This window comes from Blastomyces dermatitidis (assembly GCF_000003525.1).
Source record: "Blastomyces dermatitidis ER-3 genomic scaffold supercont1.1, whole genome shotgun sequence".
In the NCBI taxonomy this organism is placed as follows: Eukaryota; Fungi; Ascomycota; class Eurotiomycetes; order Onygenales; family Ajellomycetaceae; genus Blastomyces; species Blastomyces dermatitidis.
The window spans coordinates 3,639,783-3,665,201 of record NW_025544774.1 but is presented as its reverse complement, the minus strand read 5'-3'; the positions used below and the strand labels follow the sequence as shown (position 1 = coordinate 3,665,201).

The 25,419-nt window shown below is 38.7% G+C and overlaps 6 protein-coding genes across 8 annotated transcripts; 3 read left to right on the top strand and 3 right to left on the bottom strand.

Moving 5' to 3' along the window:
- Positions 1-928: 928 nt before the first annotated feature.
- On the bottom strand, positions 929-1,135 carry BDCG_16140 (uncharacterized protein; the record flags this gene model as incomplete). The annotated part of the gene is made up of 1 exon (XM_045425402.1): positions 929-1,135. The coding sequence occupies one exon, from the start codon at positions 1,133-1,135 to the stop codon at positions 929-931; it is 207 nt and encodes a 68-aa protein (XP_045279180.1).
- A 6,846-nt stretch (positions 1,136-7,981) lies between these two features.
- BDCG_00458 (aldehyde dehydrogenase (NAD(P)+)) lies at positions 7,982-10,471 on the top strand (the record flags this gene model as incomplete). The annotated part of the gene is made up of 5 exons (XM_045415975.1): positions 7,982-8,127; positions 8,264-8,494; positions 8,618-9,417; positions 9,546-9,914; positions 10,087-10,471. The coding sequence occupies 5 exons, from the start codon at positions 7,982-7,984 to the stop codon at positions 10,110-10,112; spliced, it is 1,572 nt and encodes a 523-aa protein (XP_045271798.1). The 3' UTR covers positions 10,113-10,471.
- A 750-nt stretch (positions 10,472-11,221) lies between these two features.
- On the bottom strand, positions 11,222-13,864 carry BDCG_00457 (AP-3 adaptor complex subunit mu). Its single transcript, XM_045415974.1, has 3 exons — positions 13,564-13,864; positions 13,063-13,482; positions 11,222-12,946 (listed from the first exon to the last, which is right to left on the bottom strand). Exons 1-3 carry the CDS (start codon positions 13,605-13,607, stop codon positions 11,665-11,667), a joined length of 1,746 nt encoding a protein of 581 aa, XP_045271797.1. The 5' UTR covers positions 13,608-13,864; the 3' UTR covers positions 11,222-11,664.
- BDCG_00456 lies at positions 13,737-14,937 on the top strand. Of its 2 annotated transcripts, none has more exons than XM_045415972.1 (3): positions 13,737-13,797; positions 13,897-14,116; positions 14,226-14,937. In XM_045415972.1, exons 2-3 carry the CDS (start codon positions 14,014-14,016, stop codon positions 14,405-14,407), a joined length of 285 nt encoding a protein of 94 aa, XP_045271796.1. In that variant the 5' UTR covers positions 13,737-13,797; positions 13,897-14,013; the 3' UTR covers positions 14,408-14,937. The 2 variants fall into 2 exon arrangements, with proteins under 2 accessions (XP_045271796.1, XP_045279179.1); XM_045415973.1 differs by having other exon boundaries at positions 13,747-13,797; positions 13,901-14,116.
- On the bottom strand, positions 14,607-16,123 carry BDCG_00455 (uncharacterized protein). The gene has a single exon (XM_045415971.1). It carries the CDS (start codon positions 15,809-15,811, stop codon positions 14,951-14,953), a length of 861 nt encoding a protein of 286 aa, XP_045271795.1. The 5' UTR covers positions 15,812-16,123; the 3' UTR covers positions 14,607-14,950.
- Positions 16,124-16,268: 145 nt separating this feature from the next.
- BDCG_00454 lies at positions 16,269-20,814 on the top strand (the record flags this gene model as incomplete). 2 transcript variants are annotated; one of them, XM_045415970.1, is made up of 5 exons in its annotated part: positions 16,269-16,655; positions 16,763-16,780; positions 16,864-17,007; positions 17,108-20,080; positions 20,159-20,814. In XM_045415970.1, the coding sequence occupies 5 exons, from the start codon at positions 16,527-16,529 to the stop codon at positions 20,282-20,284; spliced, it is 3,390 nt and encodes a 1,129-aa protein (XP_045279178.1). The 2 variants fall into 2 exon arrangements, with proteins under 2 accessions (XP_045279178.1, XP_045271794.1); XM_045415969.1 differs by having other exon boundaries at positions 16,527-16,655; positions 16,754-16,780; positions 20,159-20,284.
- Between the last annotated feature and the right edge of the window lie 4,605 nt (positions 20,815-25,419).

Here is a 25,419-nt window from a genome sequence, read left to right as displayed (position 1 = left end):
ACTCCATGCTCAGAATTGTACCGCGTAATAAAGCAAGTTCGTATTCGTATTCAGCGGCAGGTGGTTCTATCTATTTCATACGGGAAGAATGTAGGGTTATTACACGACCGGATTATAGTTGTTCCATCATTTCAATCGGCGACACGGTTGCTGAGCTGTAAATCATAGTATAATAGTGAATGAATGATGGAATCACTGTAAATAAGTAGTAAACTGAAAAAATCAATTATTATATTAGTGATGTCACTGAATTCAATCTATATAATCACTAATTCTTAAAACTGTCTTATTTGCTGATATTGTTCTCTATTGAAAATCACAGACACTTCTATCTAAATTCTTCTGAATTAACTGAATCAAGTTTCTTTCATAGTCTTCATTTTCAGTCATGTTACTCTCATTGACCACATCACTGAACTTGCAAATTAAGGTTTGCAGATTAGTCATGATCTGAGAGACACTGTTATCAGTTATCTGATATTTGAGAGTTAAGATTTCAGAGTGATTAGATGCTGAGTATTTAAAAGTCTATATAATTGTTAATCTCTGAATAAATCTGAAAATCATTTCACTGACTCTAGCTTACTGTTTCAGTGATTGTTTCATAAGTCTGAGAACTCAGAACACTCATCAGAGTCAGAAGATTGAAGAAGAAGAGAAGAGAAGAATTGACAGCAGTGATAGAGAGACTGATGAAGATTGCAGAGAGAAAAAGAGAATTATCACTATTAACAGATTTCTTATCACTGCTGCTCTCATTGACTGTATTACTGAGAAGTTTGACAATTATTTCAAATTGATTTATTATTTCATACATTTCAATGGAAATGTGCTGCACTTTCTTTCTGACACTGTTAGTCAAGTTTGTGAGATTCTTCATTACTGCTTTTTAATTCTTATAATGATTATTAACTGATCTCAAGATCTCTCACTGAACAGTAAGCTTCATATTTTCAATATTCAATTTTGTCTTTTTAATAACAATTTTCTCCTTCTTTATAGTAATTTTCTTCTTTTTAATCTTCAATTTGACTCTTTCAATATTCAACTTGGTCTTCTCAATTTCAAGTTTGACTTTTTCAGTGAGACTGATAGATGTATTCAAGGCTTTCAATGTAATAGCTACACTCTTCATTTTTTAGTTTTCTGCTTTCTGTCAGTGTGTCTTTGCTTTCTTGATTTGCTTGAATAAATTCTTTGCTGTCTTCAGCATGACTGACTTGACTGATTTCTTCATAACTGTTGAGACAGCAAGGTAAAACTCATGAATTCAGACTAGGTTTTCAATTTCATCTTTGAATTCATCAGAGCATATCATGCAATCTTTCTTTTCATGATTACAGTTTGAACATGGCTTCATGCTTTCTTTAACTTTGTCACAAATAGCATTAATATGACAGAGAAAGATATATAAGATATAATATTCATACATTGTTGACTTACCTGACTGATTGAGAGTTTTCAGCCTGATTGCTGTCTCTTTCTCTTGTGCTTTTGCAGCTGCTGCACATGTACACTTGAGAGTGTCACTGATCATTTGTGCTGCTGTTATTGTTATTGTTACTGTTATTGATGCTGTTATTGATGCTGTTGTTAATACTGTTATTGATGCTGTTATTGATACTGTTATTAATGCTAATGTGATAGTTCACTGATATTCTTGCTGTACTGTGCACACACAGTATCTTATATTAGAACTTTTGATTCTTAAAGCTTTCTATTGCAACTGGCAGGATACTAACCTTGCTGAAGATGAGAAAAGGCTGAGTGAGCTGAATAAGCTGATAAATCAATGTTCATGTTGTGATATGATTATGAGAAGAAAGAAGAAAGAAAAGAAAAGAAGAATGACAAGTTGACATTCTCTTTATATGTATTGTTAATTCTTTTATAATACTTTCATATTCCAGGAGACTTCTGAATATAATCAATCAGTGCATCTGGCAGATTTCATTCATATCTTATTTTCAGAACAAATACTTTCTGCGCGGGCTATCATTGAATGAACTACAGCTATTTTGAATATAAAATCATTTCTATTAATCAGAAACAAGTGTTTAATATGCTGTCAGAAATATATCTACAGAATTCCAGATGAATAAGAAGATTTTCTAGTGCAGTGAAATCAGTGATTCTGCTGCAGTCATAATCATACAAATTTTAGAGAATATGACAATTTTTATCAGTGAATATCAAGGCAGGTATATTCTAATTATATATATTAAAGTATATATTAACTAATTTATATATAAAACTCATAGAAAACTAAATATATTGAAATAGAAATAAGTTGTGTCAGAACTCTCTATATTGCTGAACACTCTATATCACAGATCTGTCTTTTGCCAGAAGTGCATCTGAAAATTTTATCTTTTTTCACACCTTCTCCCACACATCTTTCATCATACATCTTTTTTTGACTGTCAGAGTATTCTGAATTGTCTCTGCAAAATCATCTCTGATAATTTGTTGATATTCAGAAACATCACTCATAAGATCTCAAAATATCAGAATATCTTATCATTATAGTATAGCTCCAGCGGAATTTTCATTTGTATCAGCATCATCAAATATTTTGACTTGAGTTGCCAGGTTTGCATATATCTCTATTTTTCAGAATCAGTTTCTTATTTCTCAGTTCAATGTTTTTCAAACTGATGTTAACTTACATTTCATATATTATTATCCTCACTCAGAGAATTGATCAAAGTCAATAATTCCCCACACTCAGTAAAAAACCAAGAAGAACTTTTCAGTGATAAACAAATCACAAAAATAGTCAAAGATTGTCAACTCTTCATAGCAGTTATGCAATTCAATTATCACTGAACTTCCTCTGCTTTTTACCTTCTTCTGTTGAACATGATTCTATATTAATAAATGATTAGTTAAGTTGATCAGACAAGTTTTGATATCTCACTGAAAAGTTTAGATTTGTCTAAGATTTCCTGCTGAAAGATCAAGATATCTCATCAGAGACTTGATATATTCTGCTGAAAAGTTGAGATTTTTGCTAAGATCTGAAATACTGGAAATACTTGTCTTCATTTCTTTCAATATTCTTGACTTTCATGTCTTTATTGCATCAAGCATTGTAATTCAGCTTGATGAGAATATGTATGAGATTTTATTCTTTGTTTTCATCACCTCTGCAACTGTCTTGTCCAGATTGTTCTTTGAGAATGTAAGAAAATACATTCATCTGGTTTCAATATGAAGCTTTTGTTCTGTTGGCCAAATTTCCTTCTCATACACTTCTGTATCTGAGTGCTGAATTCAGTGACATCTCTTCAACAGATCACTGAATATTGAGAATGAGTTTGATTCCTTGTCTGTCTGATATTCTTCATTGATGTCATTATGTTCATTCTATGATACAGATATATCAATATATGATTTCTTTTGAAATTGGTGATTTGTCTCAGTAAACCTATCAGATGAGAGAGTTCAGAGAGATCTATTAAACTGAGATCTATGACCATACTTATTTTCAGGATTTTAATAGAATTTTGATAGTATTCTGATAAAATAATCAGCTACTTGCAGAAATATAACAAAGAAAGTATAATTATTAATATTAAGATGATGTTTGTCACTGATTGTGACTTTTATTAATATATTCCTTTTCAGTAATTCAACCTCATCTCTTTATTTTATCAAGACTGCTCATTCACTTCATTCATATCTTTTCAACTATGCAACTTTTTTCTACAAATCATATCAGAAAGCAAAATGTTGTATCTGTTTAATTAAAATCTGAAACACTATCTGCTATCTGCCTCTAGACAAGAATCTGGAAATGATCAATTGAAATTTCAACATCAGAGCCTCTCTTTCTCAGAAACTGCAAATGAAGATTTTACTGACAGTGATTCAGACAATGATGCTCTCAGTGAAGAAGTATTACTATTCTCAGTAAGTTTATCACTTTTAATGTCTCTATTATTATAAAAACTAACATTCTCTAAAGACAGAGTCATATAATGAGAATGCTGCTGATAATATTGAGCATATTGAGTGACTTTTGAAAGCAGCTGCTGAGGAGAATATTTCTGAAAATGATGATTAAGAGAATTCTGATGAGTCAGTTACTGATGATATTGAAATGCCAGCTGCTGATACAATTACTATTACTATTACTGATCAATTTGTTGATTCTGATTCAGTAATTGATATATCTCACAAACACAGTAACTTTGAAATGAATTCATTTGTTCTGACAATGAGACTCTGAGCTGAAGAGTCAGATATTTTCTGAAAAAACTACAAATCACTACTATAAATTCTGTGTTTATTGAAGAATACATTGCTGATAAGTCTGCTCTCTGAAGGTCTATCAACTCTGAAAAAGCAATGCAGAGCACAATTTCTGATTTTATCAGTCAAGAAAACCTTAATTTCAATAGTATCATCAATGCAAATATCAACTCTGAGTTCTACTCAGAAAAATCTCACTGAATTCTTCATGAGATCACTTTACTTTCAAAATCTGATTCTCTTGATATCTGCTCTTCTCAAATTCCCAACTTTCCAGCAACAAATGTATATAGAAATGACAGAAATTATCAACAATCTCACAGAGTTATAGCAATCTCACAGTTGAGAGAGCTCTGTCAAATATTGTTTCAGTGACTTTATATGATATTTATTAATAAATAAACCTCTTTTTCCTTCTGATTTTATTCAGTATCAGTGTGAGAATCTTGAATGCTACTGTAAATCAGAGTTGAATAATATATCTCATATTGAAAGAGTGCATTTTGTCAGACATGATCACTGACATTCAGATATGAGACTTTATATGATAGTTCTAAAAGTTCAAGAAGCTGTTCACTATACTCTGCAGACTGCATAAAGATTACTGTTCTTGAATTCATTATTTAACTTCTTCAAAATAATCACAATGAAGAATGAGATGAAATATATCTCAATTACTCAAGTTCTCAATCAACTTGATATTTATATGAATACAGTATTTGAATCAGGTTCTGATCTGCTGATATATAAGAGTCAAGATCAGTATTTTCTTCACTAAGTCATGAGAATCAAAACTGAAGTTATTAAGATATAATTATATTGCAAATCTTCACTGATTCAGACTGAGTTGAAAATTGCAGCACATGATCAAGATCTTTTGAAAAGTATATTTTACTCTGATATATAAGTTATTTCCCTGTCATATCAATTATTTATTGATAGATTTGATTTATATCAGAACATGTACTGAAGCTTGATGAGTTTTTATATAATTTCTGCACTGAGTGCTGTTGAGTGCTCAAAGTGAAACAATATTTTTATTCTAATCTTTGATTCTTATAATATCAATTTTTTCAATACTGTCACTGTATTATTGTATGACTTATCTACATTAGATTGTGAGAGAGTTATAATGAATATCAGTGAAGAAAAGATGAGAGTTGTTGTATCTTATATTGCATTTCTTAAAGATATACTGCAGTAAAATAGTAATACAGAGATCAAAGAATCAACTGCAAGAAGATCATGTTAAAGCTGCTTTATTAATGATAAAAATCAGCTGAATCTGAACTATGATCTATGTAATAACAGCTGATTTCATCATCATATGCAACATCTTCAGTCTAAACTGAATGATCTGTCAAATCTCATATATAGAGAGTAAATATGTCAAGAGCAGAGTATAACAGCACAGACAGTGTCTCTTTTTTAAATATACTCAAGTTTGAATTTGATCTTCTTTTTTTCTTCTGATTTATACTATAGTGAGTTTGCTGATATATCAGAGATTTCACACTCATTGCTGATCAGTACTGTCTTATCACTATATAATTAGCTAGAATACTTCTGAATATTGCAGATATTCTCTTTTTCTTATGATTAAAATTATCTACAGTCACTGATCACTCATCTCAAGAAGTATCAGCTTCAAGAACATGCTTGAGCTTCAATCATTATATCTCTTATCTTGTGATGTGAGCTCAGAGAGAAATGACTCAGTTCAGTGATTAAGTAGATTATTTCTATAGCATTTTCAGCATTAAATCAATCATCTATTAATCTTATTATTCAGATATATGCAGTCATTGTAAGAAGTAATAGTTTATTGATATCTCAATCTCTGAGAGAAAATGATTCTGAAGTGACTTATTAAATCATACTTATAGCCTGCTGACAGCTACAATTTCTTATTGAAGCTGTGATAAGAGCAGCAGCAACATTTAAATTATTCTGAGCTGATTCAGTTGTTAGTTATCAGTCATTCTCTGCTTTAACAATGAGCACAGTTGCTACACATATCAGTGATTATACTAAAAAAGCAAAGCTTATATAATATATAAAGAGTCAGCTGAATATGCATATTAGTTTGTACTATATTAAGCTGATTAAAGAATACACTGTATCTAACAACTGCAATGTTCTGACAGAGAAGAATAAGTATTGAGACTACAAGAATCTAGTGCAGTGAATAAATTATTAGAATATGAAGAAGACACTGCTCTTATAGAAGAGCTTTCACTACATCTTATAACTAGTATTAAGAGATTCTTTTAACAGATCTGACTTGTATCTGACATAGAAGATTCAACAGCTATATACAGTTTATTCAGCACTGTTCAATAATCTTCTGAGAATGAATAAAGAATCAGATAATGATGATAATTTATCAAACTACTCTATCAAGTTAAAGTTAATAAAAGATTATATTACTTCAAAGATTTTTAGTCATCTATCATCAAGCAAGATGTCAGAGAAAGTTAATATATAATTTATAAATCTCTTCAAGCTTGAATTACTTTATTCATTTCTTAATAATCTATGAGAATTCTATAATACTGATTGAAATAAGTTCTTAGTTTTGAAATTAGATCATCATTCAATTCTTTTCTATAATAAGTTAACATTCTCAGTTTAATATGTCTCTTCAATTAATCAATCAATTAGTTATTAACTTGTTAACATATAAATCAGAAAGTGTGTTCACTGAATCTTTCTTATGAAGAGAGATATTCTTCAATATCAGAGAACTGATCTTAGCCAGATTATAACTATCTTTATTCATGAAATGAGAAAAATCAAGCAGATTTTCTTTACACTTACTTCTCTATATTATGTCAGACAGAATTATCTACTGAATCTGTCAATTTTATAAGAGAATTCTGATAGTTATACTATTATCAGGCTTTCAGCAGTTCAAAAGACAGTATTATATGACATTTCAATACTGAATACTGATGAAAATGATGATTGTTTAATATATGAATCTCAGATAATAAGATATTTATATTACACTTGAGATGTCTTGTTTCTTTAGATAGTAATTTGATTTATATGAAGTAGTTAACTAGTCTAGCTGAATAGTATACAAGTATTAATTTCACTGACAGAACAGTATATTGTGACTCACAGTATCCCAGTAGTATCTTGATCATGGCATCCACTGATTACATGATGACTGAGCTGTCCCCTGATGATGTCAAGAAGTCCTGTGCTGTTTCAATGCCATCTTGACATTTAATATTCAGCGATGTGTCACTGAATATAATGATGGAACATGTGTTACAATCGGCGACACGTGACACGGGTGGAATGGTGGATCCACGGTGTAATCACCGTAAATTAACCCTATGTTCTTCCCCTATGGTTATTATTACCATGACCATTAACTACATACCAATACATACTCCCCTATTCTACTCTGTACACTCGACTCGCCCCACCTCTATGTGATTATTCCTGAGCATTATCGTTTCTACACAGCAGAGGCTCTCGCAACTCCCCGTCGCTTCGCTTGTGCTCGCGCCTATATAGTCAAAGCCATGTCCTCTCTTCGCGCACAGCTCCCATCGCCACCACACTTACCCATATACTAAGGAGATAAAGAGATAACTACCATTCGATCCTCTCCAATCTATCGGGTACCTAGGTATCTACAGCAGGGAACCCGCTCGCCACTTTAGTCGATATATAACGAGCATCGACCAAAGCGTCCACCTGGTTCAACATGTCGACCATCGACCTCCCGCAGTTTGTTCCCACCCCTGTGGAGGAGATCCCTAACAAGGTCAAGGGAGTCCGCAATACTTTCCTCCTACACAAGACTCGCCCTATCGAGTTCCGGATTCAACAGCTGCGAAAGCTATATTGGGCGTGAGTGTCTAATTTTTATTTTGACCCACTTATTTTAATTTTTAATTTTTCTTTCTTCCCCAAATAAATTTTGTTGTCAACTTTAATATCTATCCGTGTCAAGCTAATTCGTTTCCATCAATTGAATCGACGACAGGCTGAAAGATCGTGAAGATCAAGTCGCGGAGGCCCTTCGTCTGGATTTGGGGAAGCCAAAATATGAAGCCTACGTATCAGAAATCGGAATGGTGGAGAATGACATCGTCTTCGTTCAGAAGAACGTGGCCAAATGGGCCAAAGATGAGAAAGCGCAGGATGTCGACTTGCCCTTCACGTTGATGAAGCCGACAATCAGAAAGGACCCCTTGGGTTGCGTTCTTGTAATCGGGTAAGCTGCGTACGGAAGAAAAAAAACATACATCTCCCCACCCCCCGCCTCCGCTAAAGACATACGTTCGGCGTGTGAACTAATAAAATGGAACGTCCCCTAACTTTTTTCCTTTTTATACAGAGCCTTTAATGTTCCATTTGGCCTGACACTTGGTCCATTAATTGGTGCCATCGCGGCAGGAAATACCGTCGTGGTTAAACCCAGCGAAACATCCCCCAACTGCGCCGCTGTCCTGGGAGAAATCATTACAGCTGCGTTCGATCCAGATGTTGTCACTGTCATCCAAGGAGGCGTTCCGGAAACCCAGGCTCTTCTAAGCGAACGTTGGGATAAGATCTGCTTCACTGGCAGCGCAACCGTGGGTCGCATTGTTGCCAAAGCGGCCGCTCCCAACTTGACCCCAGTTCTCCTTGAGCTTGGTGGCCGCAACCCAGCATTCATCACCAAGAAAGCTAACTTGAGACTGGCTGCAAGGCGGCTATTATGGGGTAAAACTTTCAACGCTGGTCAAATTTGCCTGTCGCAAAACTACATACTTGTCGATAAAGAGGTGGTGTCACAGCTGGTGACGGAGTTTGGCAAGGCGTGGAAGGAATACTACCCCGATGGCGTGAAGGCGTCCCCTGACTACTGCCGTATCGTTAGTGATGCCGCTTTCCGCCGGATTAAAGGCATGATTGATAGCACAAATGGCAAGATTCTGCTCGGAGGCACAATGGATGAGAAAGAGCGGTTTATCGAGCCGACTTTGGTCCAGGTCGACTCTGCGGACGATCCTCTTGTTCGCCAGGAGACCTTCGGTCCAATTATTACGCTTTTGCCTGTGAACAATCTCGATGAAGGGATCAGAATCGCGAATGACGTTGATAGCACTCCGTTGGCTATTTACCCATTTGGAACGAAGCAGGAGGTCGAAAAGGGTACGTTCTTTTTATATTCACTACCAACCCCCCACCGTCCTCCTCCCCAAAAAGACCCTTGTTCTTTCGCTTTATATCCCCGAATTTCTAAAATCATAATTAAGACTAATATAAAATTCCTCCCGTAGTCCTATCCGCCGTTCGCTCCGGAGGCGCAACCATCAACGATTCCTTCATGCACGCTAGCATTCCAACCTTACCGTTCGGCGGTGTCGGTGAGAGTGGAACCGGCTGCTACCACGGGCGAAGCAGCTTCGACTCCTTTGTGCACCGACGGTCGATCGCCGCCACACCAGGCTGGGTCGAGCGCGTCCTCTCTGTTCGATACCCACCATACGCTGGCAAGTTGCAGAAGACGCTCAAGTCCAACGCCGTAGCGCCCAATTTCGATCGGAATGGGAAGACGACGACGGGCCTTTTGGGCTGGATTGTTTGGTTTGTTACGTTTGGCGGGGCTAATAAGTCTGGGGCGAGTCGTGCGGCTGTTGCGGCTATTGGTTAGTGAAATTCTCCTTATCTTTTCCACTATCTTCTTCGAAGTTCATTTGCTCCTTTTTTTTAACTTTTTCTTTTCTATTTTGTCATTTTCTATACCCCATTCACAATTCGACTTCAACTTATCCGAACTCTTGCCATATATATGCCAACCTGTTACGTTTTTCGAACTAGACTCGAAGCCAAAGAACTCCACTTAAATAAGCCCCCATCCCTCTCACGATGTTTATCATCACCCATATTCCTGTTCCCCTTGGTCCCCTTTCTGTACCGGTTCATTTCCGACCATTCCCTTTAATACTCTTCTTGTACATCACCTACTACATCATGTACATCCCAGTCTCTTTGCCCTATATATTTTTTTCTCTCTTATTTGTTGAAACCTCGATACCCAATATTTCACCCAGCACAAAAGCCCCAAGAGCAAAAAAACACAATACTCGCTCTTATCTTTCCTTAAACTATCTCCTTTTTACCATCACCAATGAATATCCCCCTTCACTAACAAAAATAATTTTCATGAAAAAAATATCTAGCCGCCATCGCTATCAACTACTACATCAAGCGCGGAGCCAACCTCTGAAACCAGAAGCAGAAAAACTGTTTTAGCGATATAAAACAGTATCATTATAGTATACAAGAACAATTTCACCAGCTTCTCCCGATTCATAATGCTGCGACCGTTTTCTACTTTTACCATGTTAAATTACATTACTCTTGTACATGTACGTGTACATCTTATGGAAATCGTTTCTTTTCTTTCTTTCTTTCTTTTTCCTTTTCTTTTTTTTTTCTTTTCTTTTTTTTTCCCCTCCATCTATTTACACACACCGATCACTTCCCGCAGGTTCTCTTCCTATTGTTGTTTTTTATTACCTTTCTTCCATACCTTACGTTTGCCAATCATAGTTATGTGCAATCCGCGTTTTCGTTTGTTCGGTACATATGTGTATGTAAGTACTATATATACCTAACAAACATACCATAAATAAATTGTTCTGATGAACTTGTGAACGAAAATTTAAAGTCATGAAAGGGAAAGGAAGCGTCGAAGGGAGAGAAGGCGGAATTCCGCCTTTCCCCCTTTTTGGCTTTTTGGGGCAACTATTTAATTATCTACACTTTACATACCCCCGAGGTTATGAATGAATATACAAGTCACATAGGAGGGAGAGGGAAAGCAGGAAAAGCAGGAGAAAGTAGAAAGATGGATGAACTCGACAAAGAGGGAGGCGTAAGGGAGATTGTGATGATGACGCCGTAAGCCCTCTTCGATCCTGTCAAATTTCCAATGAATGTGCTCCTATCGCATTGATCGGGCGTCCGAGGATCACACCAATACTACCTCTTTTCTCCGGTGGTAAGTCACCTACATAGGTTGGTTTAAATTATCTTTGATGAACCATATCGCATAGTATAACTAAATCGTTCTTCAGGTTTTTATTTAATCACCTAGAACGAACGGTGCTCCCTCTGTAGGTCATGGACATTGAATTGATATATGTATAGTACATACCTACCTACCTACACCAGCAAAGTAAAAAGAACAGCAAACACTTAAACAGTAATTAGCGTTGCAAAAGGACAAAACACCCGCTCTCGATTATGTTCCAATGCAGCAGTCATGAATATCTTTCCTTTTCTTTTTTTAAAGGAAGGCAAGAAATAAACAAACCAAACTCCCACGTCATTTTCCATACCACATACCCCTACCACACGGCCTATCCTCTCCAAAATTTGCACCTCCACAATCTAACACCTCTTCTCCACCCCCTTCTGACTAACACACAGGTACTTAACCCCTTTATACGGCTTGACCCCCTCACCCAGCCCCCGGCTCCTCCGCGCATCAACCAGCAACCCTTCAACCCGTATTCCGCTCGGTAGCCACCCGCGCACCGTGAACGACACAGAAACAGACGATGGCATCAAAGCCGCCATATGCGACTTGCGCGCGCGCTCGAGCGGCGTCGTCGTCGAGCCTTGCAGGCCCGATGATGACGAAGGGTAGTGTTGTTTTGAGGTGTGGTGGGCATGTTCCAGGTCCTGGTAACTGCTCTCGGGCTGGTGGGCGAGGGTGTCGTCGTAGTAGCCGATTAGGGGGTTTGTGCGGTATTGTTTTCTCGCGGAGCTCGGTGTGGATTCGTATCTAGTATTATCATCGTCGTCTTCGTTGGCTGGTGAGGAGAGCGGGCCGATTATCGTGCAGCGCAGGGTTGCGGTGCCGGAGAGGCTGCCTGCGTCTTTGCTGGTTGTAGGGACGCGCCATTCGAGCGTGTCGCCGCCCGGTGTAAAATTCGCTTCGCCGCGGCTAGGACGGAGATCTGTGAGGTTCCGGACGGAGGTGGAGATGGGGACTGTGACTACTACTTCGTCTATGGTTGGGGCGTTGGATGTGGAACTGGAGCTGCCTCCGAGGAATGATGGGGTGGATGTCCCTGAACCCCGGCCGGGTAATCCACTCCTAGGTGGTAAGCCGGGGAAGTTGGTGTTTAAGGTAAGTCGGACTTCGAATTCGGCCCCGGTTGGGCCCAGGGACCTTTGTAGGTCTACGCTAGCAGGTAGGAATAGCTTCTCCATGTGGCTAGGTGGATTGTCCTTGTCAGGTTCGATGGGCTGTAGGTCAACTTCATACCCTGCAAGCACAAAACGCCCGTCAGGAGGGACGAAGCTGAGCTCTCCCGGTTTTTCCCTCCATCGTGCAAGACGAACGCAGGGGTGAAATACGGGGAGTTGAAGCTTGTGGGCTACGTTTTTTTGACCTCCCGGGGCGCCGAGGGAGAGCAACAAGTCGGGCACCCCTGATATTTTCGCAGTGAAGACAATAGTCCCATGTACTAGTGCTGAAATAGGTCTTCCCGAGGGAGCCAGTGTAACGGACAAAGACTCAACTATATCGACGTATAGTTCGTTGGACGTATGCCGGACCCCCTGTCGTCGCCACGGAATGGCTGGTGCTGACGCTCCATTTACATGCGCCGCAGTGGCCAGTGATGATTTCAGCGAATTCGAAGGTCCAAGGGCGGGTGAAGCACTGTTTTATTATTCATACAGCGGCCGGTCAGCCCATCACCTCCAAAACAGACAAACGACAGCTTCCATAAACTCAAAACAAAAGCTCCGAAATGATCAAGGGGGTTGTATATTGACCCTGGCAAGCCAACCCCGACAAGCAACTTATCCATCCACCCGGGAATCTCAACGGTTTCCTGCAGCGCATTCGGTTCGGTATTGCAAATAATACCGCCATCGCACATCTCATTCAACAATTGCGCAACAACGTCATAGTTGCTCTGTATCTTCCCCGCCAGGAGCGGGGCGCCGACGAATTCCTCCAACACATCAATGACGCGGTGAAGAAATTCGAGAACGAGGAGGGGTTCGCTCTCCGTACTCGAGGGGATTAGGAACAGTAGATTTGAATGCGTTACGGAGAAAACCGATGTTGGGGGCGTCGCGTTGGAGAGATATAGCAGCGAAGGACGCGGGCTGGGATGGGCGAGGAAGAGACCGAGTAGCGTAACGGCGGCAGGTGGGCGGCCGCGGTAGACGTGCTCAAGGATCGGAGTACTAGAAATTCAAGCCGGGCTTGGTCAGTAAGATAATAAAAAGAGATACCTGTAGTCCAATTTTTGATAATGAATCACTTACTTCAGCTCATCAAATATATAAAGCGCTTCTATGGCGCTGTTCATTGTTGCAGCTTGCGGTATCTTTGGTGCTTGGGATCAGCTACAGGCAACAAGAGGCTCCGGCGGGGAAGGGATTGTTGGCGTAGGATTGATTACATAAGTTAAGAGTTTGGTCATTCTCTCTGCCAATCTTAAAGACGAGCAGAAGTTGAGTGTTAAATCGCAACCAGCTCGGAGCTCTCTTGGGAGAAAAGTATGTATGATCCAGCACCTCTCCGCGCTCTATGATTAACTAGTAAATGCATTGCCTATTCTAGGGATGCGTTCAGTACAGCTGATTAACTTTGGATAGTTAGAACAAAAACTACAGGAAGGGAGCGATGATATGACGAAAGGATCTCCTACCTGGTTCCCGCTTCTAAGTGTGCAAATCGCCTCACGCTTCCACAGCTAATAAGATAAGCCTACCATGGCCAAAGAAGATACTTCATGGGATATAACTCCCAAGGATATGAAGAAGGCGATTGCCCAGGAAAAATACCAGGATGATTGCCTTGCTTGTAAGGTTACAGGTACGGGAACTCATCCTCCTCCCCCCAGCTCCTCGCGAGGATGCGCAAGAAAACTAGGCACAGGCAATTTATTCTAATACGGCAAAAAAAAAAAAAAAAAATCTTATAGGAAGTTTGGCTTTTATCGGACTCGGCGTATATAGCTACATCTCCGGCATGAACAATCTCACGAAGCAAGAAAAAGTCATCCTGAAGAGCAAGTCTCCGTATAGAATGGGTTCAAGACGGCTAGGCATTGCGACGATATCGGCGACGCTGGTTGGGATGGGGATATGGCGTGCTCTTCACTGAAACCGAAAGGAAATGCGATACCACTCCATTACGCGATGTTTGTTGGACGTTGCTCGAAGACGATTGTGTTGCATGACAGGACAGGGAGACTGGATGTCCATGGGAACATTTGTCTCCTTGTGAGGCTATAAGATAACCTTGTGGCTCTGAATGGAGGATATGATTTGTATACATGAATTTAGTTAAAGAGCTCATATCATCTGGTCATGGGTATCTTGATTGGATGCTATCTATGTAATGTATGAAAATGCTAGAATACTGACTCCGTAAATGCTTCTAATCATGATATGACCTTTGGGTTGGCCGTTGGAAACAAAAGGGACAATGAGCCAGAAGAAAGGGTATGTGGGGATGTGGGGATAAAGACTAAGCTAAATGACAAAAGGGTCGAACAACAAGACAAGCAAAGAGCAGAAAGAAAAGAAAGCAAAACAAAAAGTAAAAGTAAATGAAAACCATAATAATGCTCCGTCGTTATCATCCCATCCCAAGGAATTCTGTCTAACCCAATATTATGCCCCCAAATGACGGCGTGCCATTACTTCAGATAAAGCGGCCCCGCTTGCCGCCTCCAAAAGCCTCTCGTCCGTTCCCAAGACTGGAGATATCAAAAAAATCTCCAAAATGGAATTTTCTCTTGGATCCATTGTTTGAAACGGGATCCCGCGCCGACGCTCGTGCGCTATGTCGATTACCGTTATTGAGTCGATGGGGGGTTCTTGATCCTCGAGGAACTACTTCAACCCTGACGGTTGGGGAGCTATTGATAGTCGACGAGTGTGGCAGGTGGGAGGAATCCGGTTGCAAGGATGCAGGAGTAGTCACTGGCACATACTCAGAAGTTTGCATGTCGATATCGGACTGTTGAAGGACCGGGAACTGCGGTCCAGTGGTGAACGTGAAGGTGGTTGGTCTGGATGGCGTAGTAGATAAGTCAGGGGGTGCTGACGGTTGGAGGGTACTGGTTTCTTGCCGCGGGGGAGAGGTGGCTCTAGGTGCTTGGGATGTATGATTAACGTCCGGAGTCTGTTTTCTCGTGACGGTTGGGGATATACTCCGCTCTCGTTTGCTGTCGACCTCTCCTCGCTCATCGTCACTATCCATCGAAGAGGTGGCGGCGGCGGTTCCATCTATTCGCTCTGCGACCCAACATCGCACTTTCGACCCTTCCCCATCACTCAACCCAATCTTTTCCCTGTCGAGAAAAGCGCGAAGGTCTTCCAGAGCTTCTTGGTATCCAGTTTGGCGGGCATTTGCTTGGTCAGAAACGGCGGTTTTGTAGAGGTTTGTCACGGAGAGGGCTGCAGTTTTGAACGCTTGGAGCAGCTGCTCAGGAGGCTGTGCATAGTTTGGACGAGGCGACGAAACTGGCAGAGACGTATTGAGAGATCTCATCGAGTCCATGGCGCGAGGTGTTTTGGCAGTTTGGGGTGCAGCCAAAAAAAAATATCTTCGTCTGCGTCGGCAACCCAAAAGGACCCCTCGTTGCTAGGGCAGTATTCAGATGAACCTTCCAAGACTAATGAGTAAAGTGGGTAGTTAACGAACTTAATAAGGTTCCAAGCTCGGCAAAAAAGAAAAAACAGATGGAACAACAAGAAGAAGAAAGCTGCTCTCAGACACCGAAAGGGAATGCAATATAGAGTAGCATACAACCAAGGGGACAGGTGGTCGGGAGGAGGCGGTATATCAAAGAGGAATTATGGCAGATTGTAGGAGTACCTCGATGGTGAGTTTGCCCGCCAAGCCGTAGTTACCACATGACAAGCACTGTCGGACAATAGATATTCCGACTACATGAAAAACCCGCTGAGTCAGTCAGCGCCCGGCCAATCGGCGCGCGTGAAAGGGCTCCGGGTCTTTTCGAGCCCTTCCAACCTAGAGCCACGCGATTCATTCAGATACTACCATCTTCAATCGCGAACCCTCAACCTTTCACTAATGACATGAACCCTGCCAGCCACGGCCACTCCCACGCTTTCTTCCTATCTCTCTGCATCTCCGCGTTGCCTGCTCTCAGCACATTCTGTGCTTTGTGGTTGTTGAAACGCGTTTAGCCTTTCATATCACCTTGTTCCTGGCTGGACGCCGCGCCGTGCAGCCTGCTCGCAAAGCACATATGGCCCCTTCGCTCTCTCATCTGTCTGGGTCGGAGTCACCCGCCCAGGCAGATACTCCTATGGCTGATGCCAATGGTTATCCTTCCAATACTATGGAGGGAACCCGTGATGAGGACCAAAGCATGGTGGTAAACTTTTTTAACCCCCCCCCTTTCAAACAGCCCACTCGGGCCATATATGACTATCTTCAAGTCATCCAATGTTAAAAAATCGCTAACACTTCCAGGATTATCAGGACACTCCAGACTACACGGTATGTCTTCTGTCAACTTTTGCCGCCCGCGAAAATAGATATCATTTTAAACACTTAGACCATACGCTCTAACATTTAGCCAGGATTCCGATACGAACCCAAATACGACCGCAAGTAGTATCGCGGGCGATATAGCTCAACAAGATGGACGAAAACGAAGATCAGAGGCCTTTCAACTCCGGAAAAGCGTGCTGGGACGAAAACATGGCCGTCTCGATGAATCAAAGGTAAGTCAATCATGCCCCAGCTCGCCCTCTCCTCCCTGCAGAATAAGTCTTCCTCAAATCAGATACATTCTGATGTCATTATTTTTTTTATTTTTTGTAGGAAGATGATTCGATCCGCAGATTTCGCTACCTGCTAGGATTAACTGATCTTTTCCGCCACTTTATTGAAACAAATCCAAATCCCCGCATAAAGGAAATTATGGCAGAGATAGATCGCCAGAATGAAGCGGAGGCCAACTCCAGGAAAGGCCTCACTCGTAAAGGAGGTGCCAGCGGTGAACGGCGGCGGCGAACAGAGCAAGAAGAAGATGCTGAACTCCTAAAAGACGAGAAACGAGGTGGCCAGGCGGAGACAGTATTCCGCGAATCACCAGCGTTTGTCAAGGGAGGTGAAATGAGAGATTACCAGGTCGCTGGTTTGAACTGGCTAGTCTCGCTTCACGAAAATGGTATTTCTGGAATTCTAGCCGACGAGATGGGGCTCGGGAAGACACTACAGACAATTGCTTTTCTAGGCTACCTACGGCACTTACGCGGAATAACTGGTCCGCATCTCATTACCGTTCCAAAATCAACCCTCGATAATTGGCATCGAGAATTCTCAAAGTGGACCCCTGACGTCAACGTTCTCGTGCTGCAGGGTGCAAAGGAGGACCGCCACAAACTCATCAATGAACGACTCGTTGACGAGAAGTTTGACGTATGTATCACGAGTTACGAGATGGTTCTAAGGGAGAAATCTCATCTGAAAAAGTTTGCTTGGGAGTATATCATTATTGACGAGGCCCATCGGATCAAAAATGAAGAATCTTCTCTAGCTCAAATCATCCGTGTGTTCCATTCAAGAAATCGACTCCTCATTACCGGAACACCTCTCCAGAATAATCTCCACGAGCTGTGGGCTCTACTCAATTTCCTTTTACCCGATGTTTTCGGAGATTCTGACGCATTCGACCAGTGGTTCTCCAATCAGGAAGCGGATCAGGATACCGTGGTTCAGCAACTCCATCGAGTTCTCCGACCATTTTTGCTCCGGCGTGTTAAGAGTGATGTCGAAAAGAGCTTATTGCCGAAAAAGGAAATGAATTTGTACGTGGGCATGTCCGATATGCAGGTAAAATGGTACCAGAAAATCCTAGAGAAGGATATCGATGCTGTCAATGGAGCCCAAGGGAAGCGCGAATCAAAAACTCGCCTTCTTAATATCGTTATGCAACTGAGGAAGTGCTGTAACCACCCTTACCTTTTTGAGGGTGCGGAACCGGGGCCTCCTTACACCACAGATGAGCACCTGATCGACAACGCCGGAAAAATGGTGATTTTAGATAAGATCTTAAAGCGAATGAAGAATCAAGGAAGCCGCGTCTTGATCTTCTCACAGATGAGCCGTGTTCTTGATATTTTGGAGGATTACTGTGTTTTCCGCGAACATCAATATTGTCGAATTGACGGCTCAACTGCTCATGAAGACCGTATTGCTGCCATTGATGAATACAACCGTCCCGGCTCGGAAAAGTTTATTTTCCTCCTCACGACACGCGCTGGTGGCCTAGGAATCAATCTAACCAGCGCTGATATTGTCATCCTATATGACAGCGACTGGAATCCCCAGGCAGATTTACAAGCCATGGACCGCGCCCATCGTATCGGCCAAACGAAACAAGTTATTGTTTTCCGTTTTGTGACTGAAAATGCCATTGAAGAAAAAGTCCTCGAACGCGCAGCACAAAAATTGAGGCTAGACCAACTAGTTATCCAACAGGGGCGTGCTCAACAGCAAGTGAAGAATGCGGCGTCTAAGGACGAACTATTGAGCATGATCCAACACGGTGCTGCTAGCGTTTTCAGCACCAAAGGCCCAACCGGGGCTCTGGCAAAAGGCAATGACATTTCAGAGGATGATATCGATGAAATTTTGAGAAAGGGCGAAGAACGCACCGCGGAGCTGAATAAGAAATACGAGAAACTCGGAATCGATGACCTTCAGAAGTTCACATCCGATAACGCGTATGAGTGGAACGGTGAGGACTTCACTAATCGAAAGAAGGACATCGGGATCAACTGGATCAACCCTGCAAAACGTGAACGGAAAGAACAATCGTACTCGATGGACCAGTACTATCGACAGGCATTGGCTACTGGAGGCAGGACGGCTGATCCAAAGCCTAAAGTCCCCCGGGCACCGAAACAAATTGCCGTCCACGACTGGCAGTTCTTCCCGCCTAAACTCCAGGAGTTACAGGAAAAAGAAACCGCCTACTTCCATAAAGAGATTGGATACAAGGCGGTCCTACCTGACGGGCCTGACGAGGAACTGAGTGATAGAGAAGCAGAGCGAGAATTAGAACAGCAGGAAATTGACAATGCTGTTCCGTTAACGGAAGAGGAACAGGAACAAAAGGCCGCCCTGTCCGAAGAAGGCTTTGGTAATTGGAATCGAAGAGACTTTCAACAGTTTATCAACGGGTCCGCAAAATTCGGTCGCACTAATTATACCGAGATTGCTACTGAAGTGGACAGCAAGGACCCAGATGAAATCAAAGAGTATGCAAAGGTCTTCTGGAAGCGATATACCGAAATTCAAGATTACCCCAAATATATCCGTGTCATCGAGCAAGGCGAAGAAAAGATGCGCAAAATGAACCACCAACGCAAGATGCTTCGCAAGAAAATGGAAATGTACCGCGTCCCCCTCCAACAATTGAAAGTGAATTATACCGTCTCCACGACAAATAAGAAGGTATACACGGAAGAGGAAGACAGATTCCTCCTTGTGATGCTGGATAGGCACGGCGTCGATGGCGAAGGCCTCTACGAGAAAATCAGAGAGGAAATCAGGGAAAGCCCGCTCTTTCGTTTCGACTGGTTCTTCCTAAGCCGGACACCCGTTGAGATTGGTCGACGATGCACGACTCTACTAAACACCGTCGCAAAGGAATTTGAAGTTGATGGAGGCAAAATTCCCAATGGCGATACGGGCAGCGGTAAGGGCCGTGGCCGTGATCGTGACGATGACGTCGAGAATGAAGAGGTTGAGGCCCCCGCGAAGAAGAAAACTAAAAACGGCGCTGTGGTAAGTCTCAATTTATTTATTTTTATGTTCCACCCGCGATCTATATGAACCTAACTATCTAACGAGTCGAAACAATAGAACAAGCAACTCAAAGCTGTCCAATCTGCCAGTGGCAGCAGAGCTACATCCACTGCTACATCGAGAGCTGGCAGTGTCTCGTCAAGCGCACCGGCCACCAGCAAATTGAAAGGGAAGAGGAAATAGAAAGAATAAAATGGAAAAGGAGTTATTTAATGTCTTTTTATTTTATTTTATATTTTTCTTAAGAGGCGCTTGCTTGTGGCAGTTACCTTATTATTTATTTTCGTTTAAAAGGGGCGCGTGTTTGGATTGGATTTCATTATTCATCTTAATTTTGTTAATTTTTTTTCTTTTTTTTTCTTAAACAGCAAGGATCCCGGCGTTGTTAACAAGACGTGTGTGTTTGAATGAATAGGACGGATTGATGGATATGTCGATGTATGGAATGGGGTGTATGAGTTATTCTACTTCCCTGTAAAGAATGAGCCCCTTTGAGGTTATGCAACAATGTGAGATAATGAGAATGTACGGGAGAATGTACGCTGGTATTGTCAGGTCACGTGATCTGGCCTACTAATCCTTCCACCATATAACTTTCCACAAGCTAGCAACCTTTCAATCACACAAGCTTTACACCTTCCACAGGTTATGAGACTCATTTTGCACAAAATTGCTGTCATTTTAGAATTTCTTGTCAATATAATCATTATTTTAACTACTGCTTCATTCAATACATTTATCAGATGTTAAAATCATTAGACTGATTACTGAGATTATAAATTTCACATTTAATCTCATTTAATCTGATCTCATATATTTCTTAGTGTGAATTCTGCTGAGACTAATCATTAAATAAACATGCAAAGTGACTATATATCAGATCTTAAAATGAAATCATGACTTGAAAAAAATGAGAAAGTGATCTCATTTAATCTCATTTAATTTCATTCTTAATATAAAGTTACTATTTTTAGACATTTTAAGGTTTTTTTTAGACTATTTTTAATTTTTTAAAAAGCAACACTTTTTAATAACACTTAAATGAGATTTAAAGTCATTTAAAGTAATAAAAATAATTTAAATTGAGAAGTGAAAATCATGATCTCATTTGAAAAATGTGATAAGAGTAGACAGTAAGTTTCACTGAAACAGTATGAGACTACTATCTAATGTTAGAATCATGTAATGAGATCTGTTAAATTAGTAATAAAACTATTAAAAATTCTGATTCTAGTTTCAGACACAGTTACATAGTCAGTTTAAAAATCATCTTATTCAATCAGTATTAACACATTTAAGATCTTGTTAATTAATAATACTACTACTCACTTAAAAAAGAGGCTTGCAGAAAACACATCACATTGTAAAAAAGTAAGAAAAGAAAGAGAATAATATTGACAAGAATTTAATAAATGAATATCAAGATGATGAAGTTAACATAATCTCACTTATATATATATTTATAATCTCGTATTCTTTTCACTAAGTCAGTTACAGTTAATAATGATAATTCTTCACACTTATACTCTGTCTGTAAGAGGTCTACACTGAATAGATCAGTATTATATTAATAGATCTTATTTAACAAAGAGAAAAACATTAGAGAAGAAAAGAAAGAGAAAGTATGAGAATCAGTGATTAAGATGAATATTTATACATGTATGTAATAGTGTACACAGTGAAGCTTCAGAGTGGAAGAATATACACATATTTATAGTGACTGAGAATCAGTGATTGAAACATATATGTTCATAACAGCTGAAAATCAGCAATCAGAAATGACTGAGAATCAGAGTATATATATTTAAGAGTGAAATGAAAGAATCTATGAAGTGTAATGAAATAGTTTATATAATTGATCAGGTGCAGTCTGTCACATTAATCTCTCTCTTTCAGAAGCAGTTCTCATAAGTCAAGAACTGCTGTTTCAGATAACATGAAACTCAGAGTTCAGATCAGTTAATTATAGCTGACTTATTTCATAAGATATTATCAGCTGTAACTGTGAGATCTCTTATCAAGAATATTCTCAATCTTTCACTCAAGCTCATTATCTTCTTCTATGATGTCTGATAACTGTCAGTTAGAAGTCAGCTGAGAGAAGAACAGATCAGTGATAGTGCAGTATAGTAAGCTTGTATAAAATATATTATAGATTTCTGATGATGTGTTAAGATAGTAGTTATAACTATCTAGAACTTCTATCACTTTATATCTAATATAGCAGTAATCTAGTGTATGAGATGAACATATGATTTGTATATTCTTAAGATTTAATTATATTAGATCTTCTATCTTATATTATTCAGTGAGATCTTGATGAATATTGATTTAATTCTCTTAATCTTGTTTCACAGTTGTCATGAAGACCTCTGCTCAATTACAGATATCTTAGAGCTTTATTACTATATTATCAGTGATCTGAATTGAACTGTGAGAATTTGATATGAACTGTATAATCTCTAGAAGATCTAACATCTTCATATAATAACTATATATAAGAAAGAATAAGCTTATATCTATTAAAATAGTACCTTGATTATTAATAGCAATCTCTGCATGTAGAAGAAGATCATATCAATCATCTTATAAGTAATTACAGAACTTATAAAGATAATTCTTTATAATCTGAATTATCTATTCTGATACAGCATCAGTCTCAGAGTGATAGACAGTTAACAGACAGTATATAATCTTAAGAACTTGACAGATTCTTATTTAGAAAGTGCTTATAAATTGACAGCTCTGATCTGATACTATAAATCTTAGTAATTTATACATTTAATAGAACAGACTCTGTAGAAAAGCTTCAGTGACTTATTTAATATTCATCTTATTACAAGATTTCAATATTATATCTTTGCTTAATTAATTCATGATGGTCAGAAGGTTTCTATAACTCTTACTCTTAGATAGATTGATAGTGAAGTTAATTACTATATCTTACTAGATTCTATCAGAGATATTGAGTGATTTTAATAGATCTTTTCTACAGTTCTTTCATAAGATAATAGAAGAACAGTGATTGCAGTTTCAGATAAAGTATCTAATACTGTTTAATATCTCAGATGAGTAGAACTCTCAGAAGATTATTCTATATAGTTATTCACAGTCTGAATAATCAGTTATATATAAATTATACATCTCTTGCATTATCTGAGTGTGTAAGAGTTCAAAGTAAGAGACTCAGCATCATTTATAGAATTGTAGAGTATTATTATCATTGATTGAATATTCTGAAATATCAGTTCTTATATGTAGTTCTGAGAAGAATCAGAGTGCTTCTTAATATACTGCTTCAGTGAGAGTCTGAAGAAGTTTATCAGCCTAAGCTGCTGTATATCACAGTTCATTCAGTGTAGAGAAAGTGAAGATATCAATATCAGTTCTAATTGAAGAAGTATGTATAGTACTATGAGCTGTTTCATCTTAATTAACTAGTATCTTCAGATTTAAGAGCTGATGCTCTTGATTCATTCAGTGAGTATATATTACATTAAATGACATATCTTACTCTTGTTATAAGAGAGCATCTGTCATTGAGTTCTGACTGTCAGAATGATAGTGTATTATAAAATGAAAGTAACTTAAGAACTCAGATCATTATATCTGTTATTTAATAAGTTTACAGATAGTTATAAAGTATTTGAGATTCTTATAATCTATGACTATCTTAAATTTGAAGACACTTCAGAGTTCAGAGTCTCATTCTTCTAAACAGTGTATAATTGTAAGAAGTTTCTTATTATTGATCTTATAATTGCATTCAGCAGAACTCAGTTTCTTAGATATGAAGATATATGATTGTAGAATATCTTTATTATTATATTACAGTATTACTTCTTCTATTATATAGTCAGAGAAATTGATCTTAATAACTGTCTTATAATCAGAATCAAATGTTATTAGCAGAGAGATATTAATGAATATCATCTTTATCTGTGTAAATGCAGCTTTAGTGTCTGCTGATTATTGAAATACTGAGTCTTTCTTAGTGAGATCTGTAAATAATCTTATAATATCTGAGAAGTTTTATATAAATCACTGATAGAAGTTAGCAAATCTGATGAAGTTTTATACATCTTTCACAGTATGTAGAGCTTCTCATTCAAGAATAGCAGAGACTTTCTCAGAATTCATTTGAATTCTCTTGTCAGCTTCTATAATAAAACTCAGATACTTGATACTCTTGACTTCAAAATCATACTTATTAATATCTATTGATAGTTCTGCTTCTTGTAGCTATTATAATATCTTTTACATATGTTCTTAATATTCTTTTCTGCATTCATCAGTGAAGATGAGAATGTCATCAAGATATACAGATATGAATTCATTAAGAAAATTTCAGAGTACTTAGTTGATATACTTCTGAAATGTACTGAGAGCATTAGTCAGTTCAAAGAGTGTGACTACTGATTCAAAGAGATTATATTGTGTTCAGAATGCTATAAGTCACTCATCTTCTTCAGTGATGCAGATCTTATGAAATGTAATGATAACATCTAACTTTGTAAATCATTGAGCTTGTTCAATGTAAGCTAGAGTTTCATTGATAAGAGATAAAGAATAACAGTTCTTCTTCATTAATCTGTTCAATTCTTGATAATTTATACAGAACTGAAGTTCTTCATCTGGTTTCTTTGCAAAGAGAATAGAGGCTGTGATGAAAGAGTTGTTAATGTGTATGAATTCTTTATTTAATGAATCATTAAGTGTCTTTTGAAGAAGAAGAAGTTCATCTTGAAACATGTTATAAAGAGAGTCTCATGATGATTCAGAGTTCTTACTGTTTTTCTTTTCTAACTTGATACTGTAATTTACTTCTGAACTCTGTAAGAGAGGTAGATTTGTAGCATTATTATCTTATTGAAAGACATCTAGATATTCATAATATTATTAAGAGAGTTTTGTATAAGAATCTGTTATTATAACATGAAATAACTTTTCTAGAGTCTTTTTAATATCAGTCAGACTGATAGAATAGATTAATACATAATTTTACTATCAGTGATTCTTTCAGCAACTTCTTTTTCTGAGTATTTTATAGATGTTATAGGAGATCTGTGTCAGATTCATAGTCTTGTAAATATCATTCTCATGAACTCTATTATTGTTAGAGAATATTAAACTCCTGTTTTAAGCATTTAATAAGATGCCTTGTTCAGATAGTCAGATAAGTTCTAATATAAGATTATAATCAAGATTATTAACTTTATATATATAAATGTCTTCATACTGATGTTCTCTAACATCTATGTTTAGTTTCATTATATAACAGATGCAGATATCTTTTGAATCATTGAATTCTGCAAGAA

What these genes read in the sequence shown, in the direction of transcription:
- BDCG_00457 (XM_045415974.1), bottom strand. Translation starts at nt 13,607, where the DNA reads ATGAACAGCGCCATAGAAGCGCTTTATATATTTGATGAGCTGAA. An exon ending in TATATATTTGATGAGCTGAA is followed by an intron (nt 13,483 to 13,563) that starts GTAAGTGATTCA and finishes TTGAATTTCTAG; the next exon opens with TACTCCGATCCTTGAGCACG. An exon ending in GTCGGGGTTGGCTTGCCAGG is followed by an intron (nt 12,947 to 13,062) that starts GTCAATATACAA and finishes ATAATAAAACAG; the next exon opens with TGCTTCACCCGCCCTTGGAC.
- BDCG_00456 (XM_045415972.1), top strand. Translation starts at nt 14,014, where the DNA reads ATGGCCAAAGAAGATACTTCATGGGATATAACTCCCAAGGATATGAAG. An exon ending in CCTTGCTTGTAAGGTTACAG is followed by an intron (nt 14,117 to 14,225) that starts GTACGGGAACTC and finishes AAAATCTTATAG; the next exon opens with GAAGTTTGGCTTTTATCGGA.
- BDCG_00455 (XM_045415971.1), bottom strand. Translation starts at nt 15,811, where the DNA reads ATGGACTCGATGAGATCTCTCAATACGTCTCTGCCAGTTTCGTCGCCT.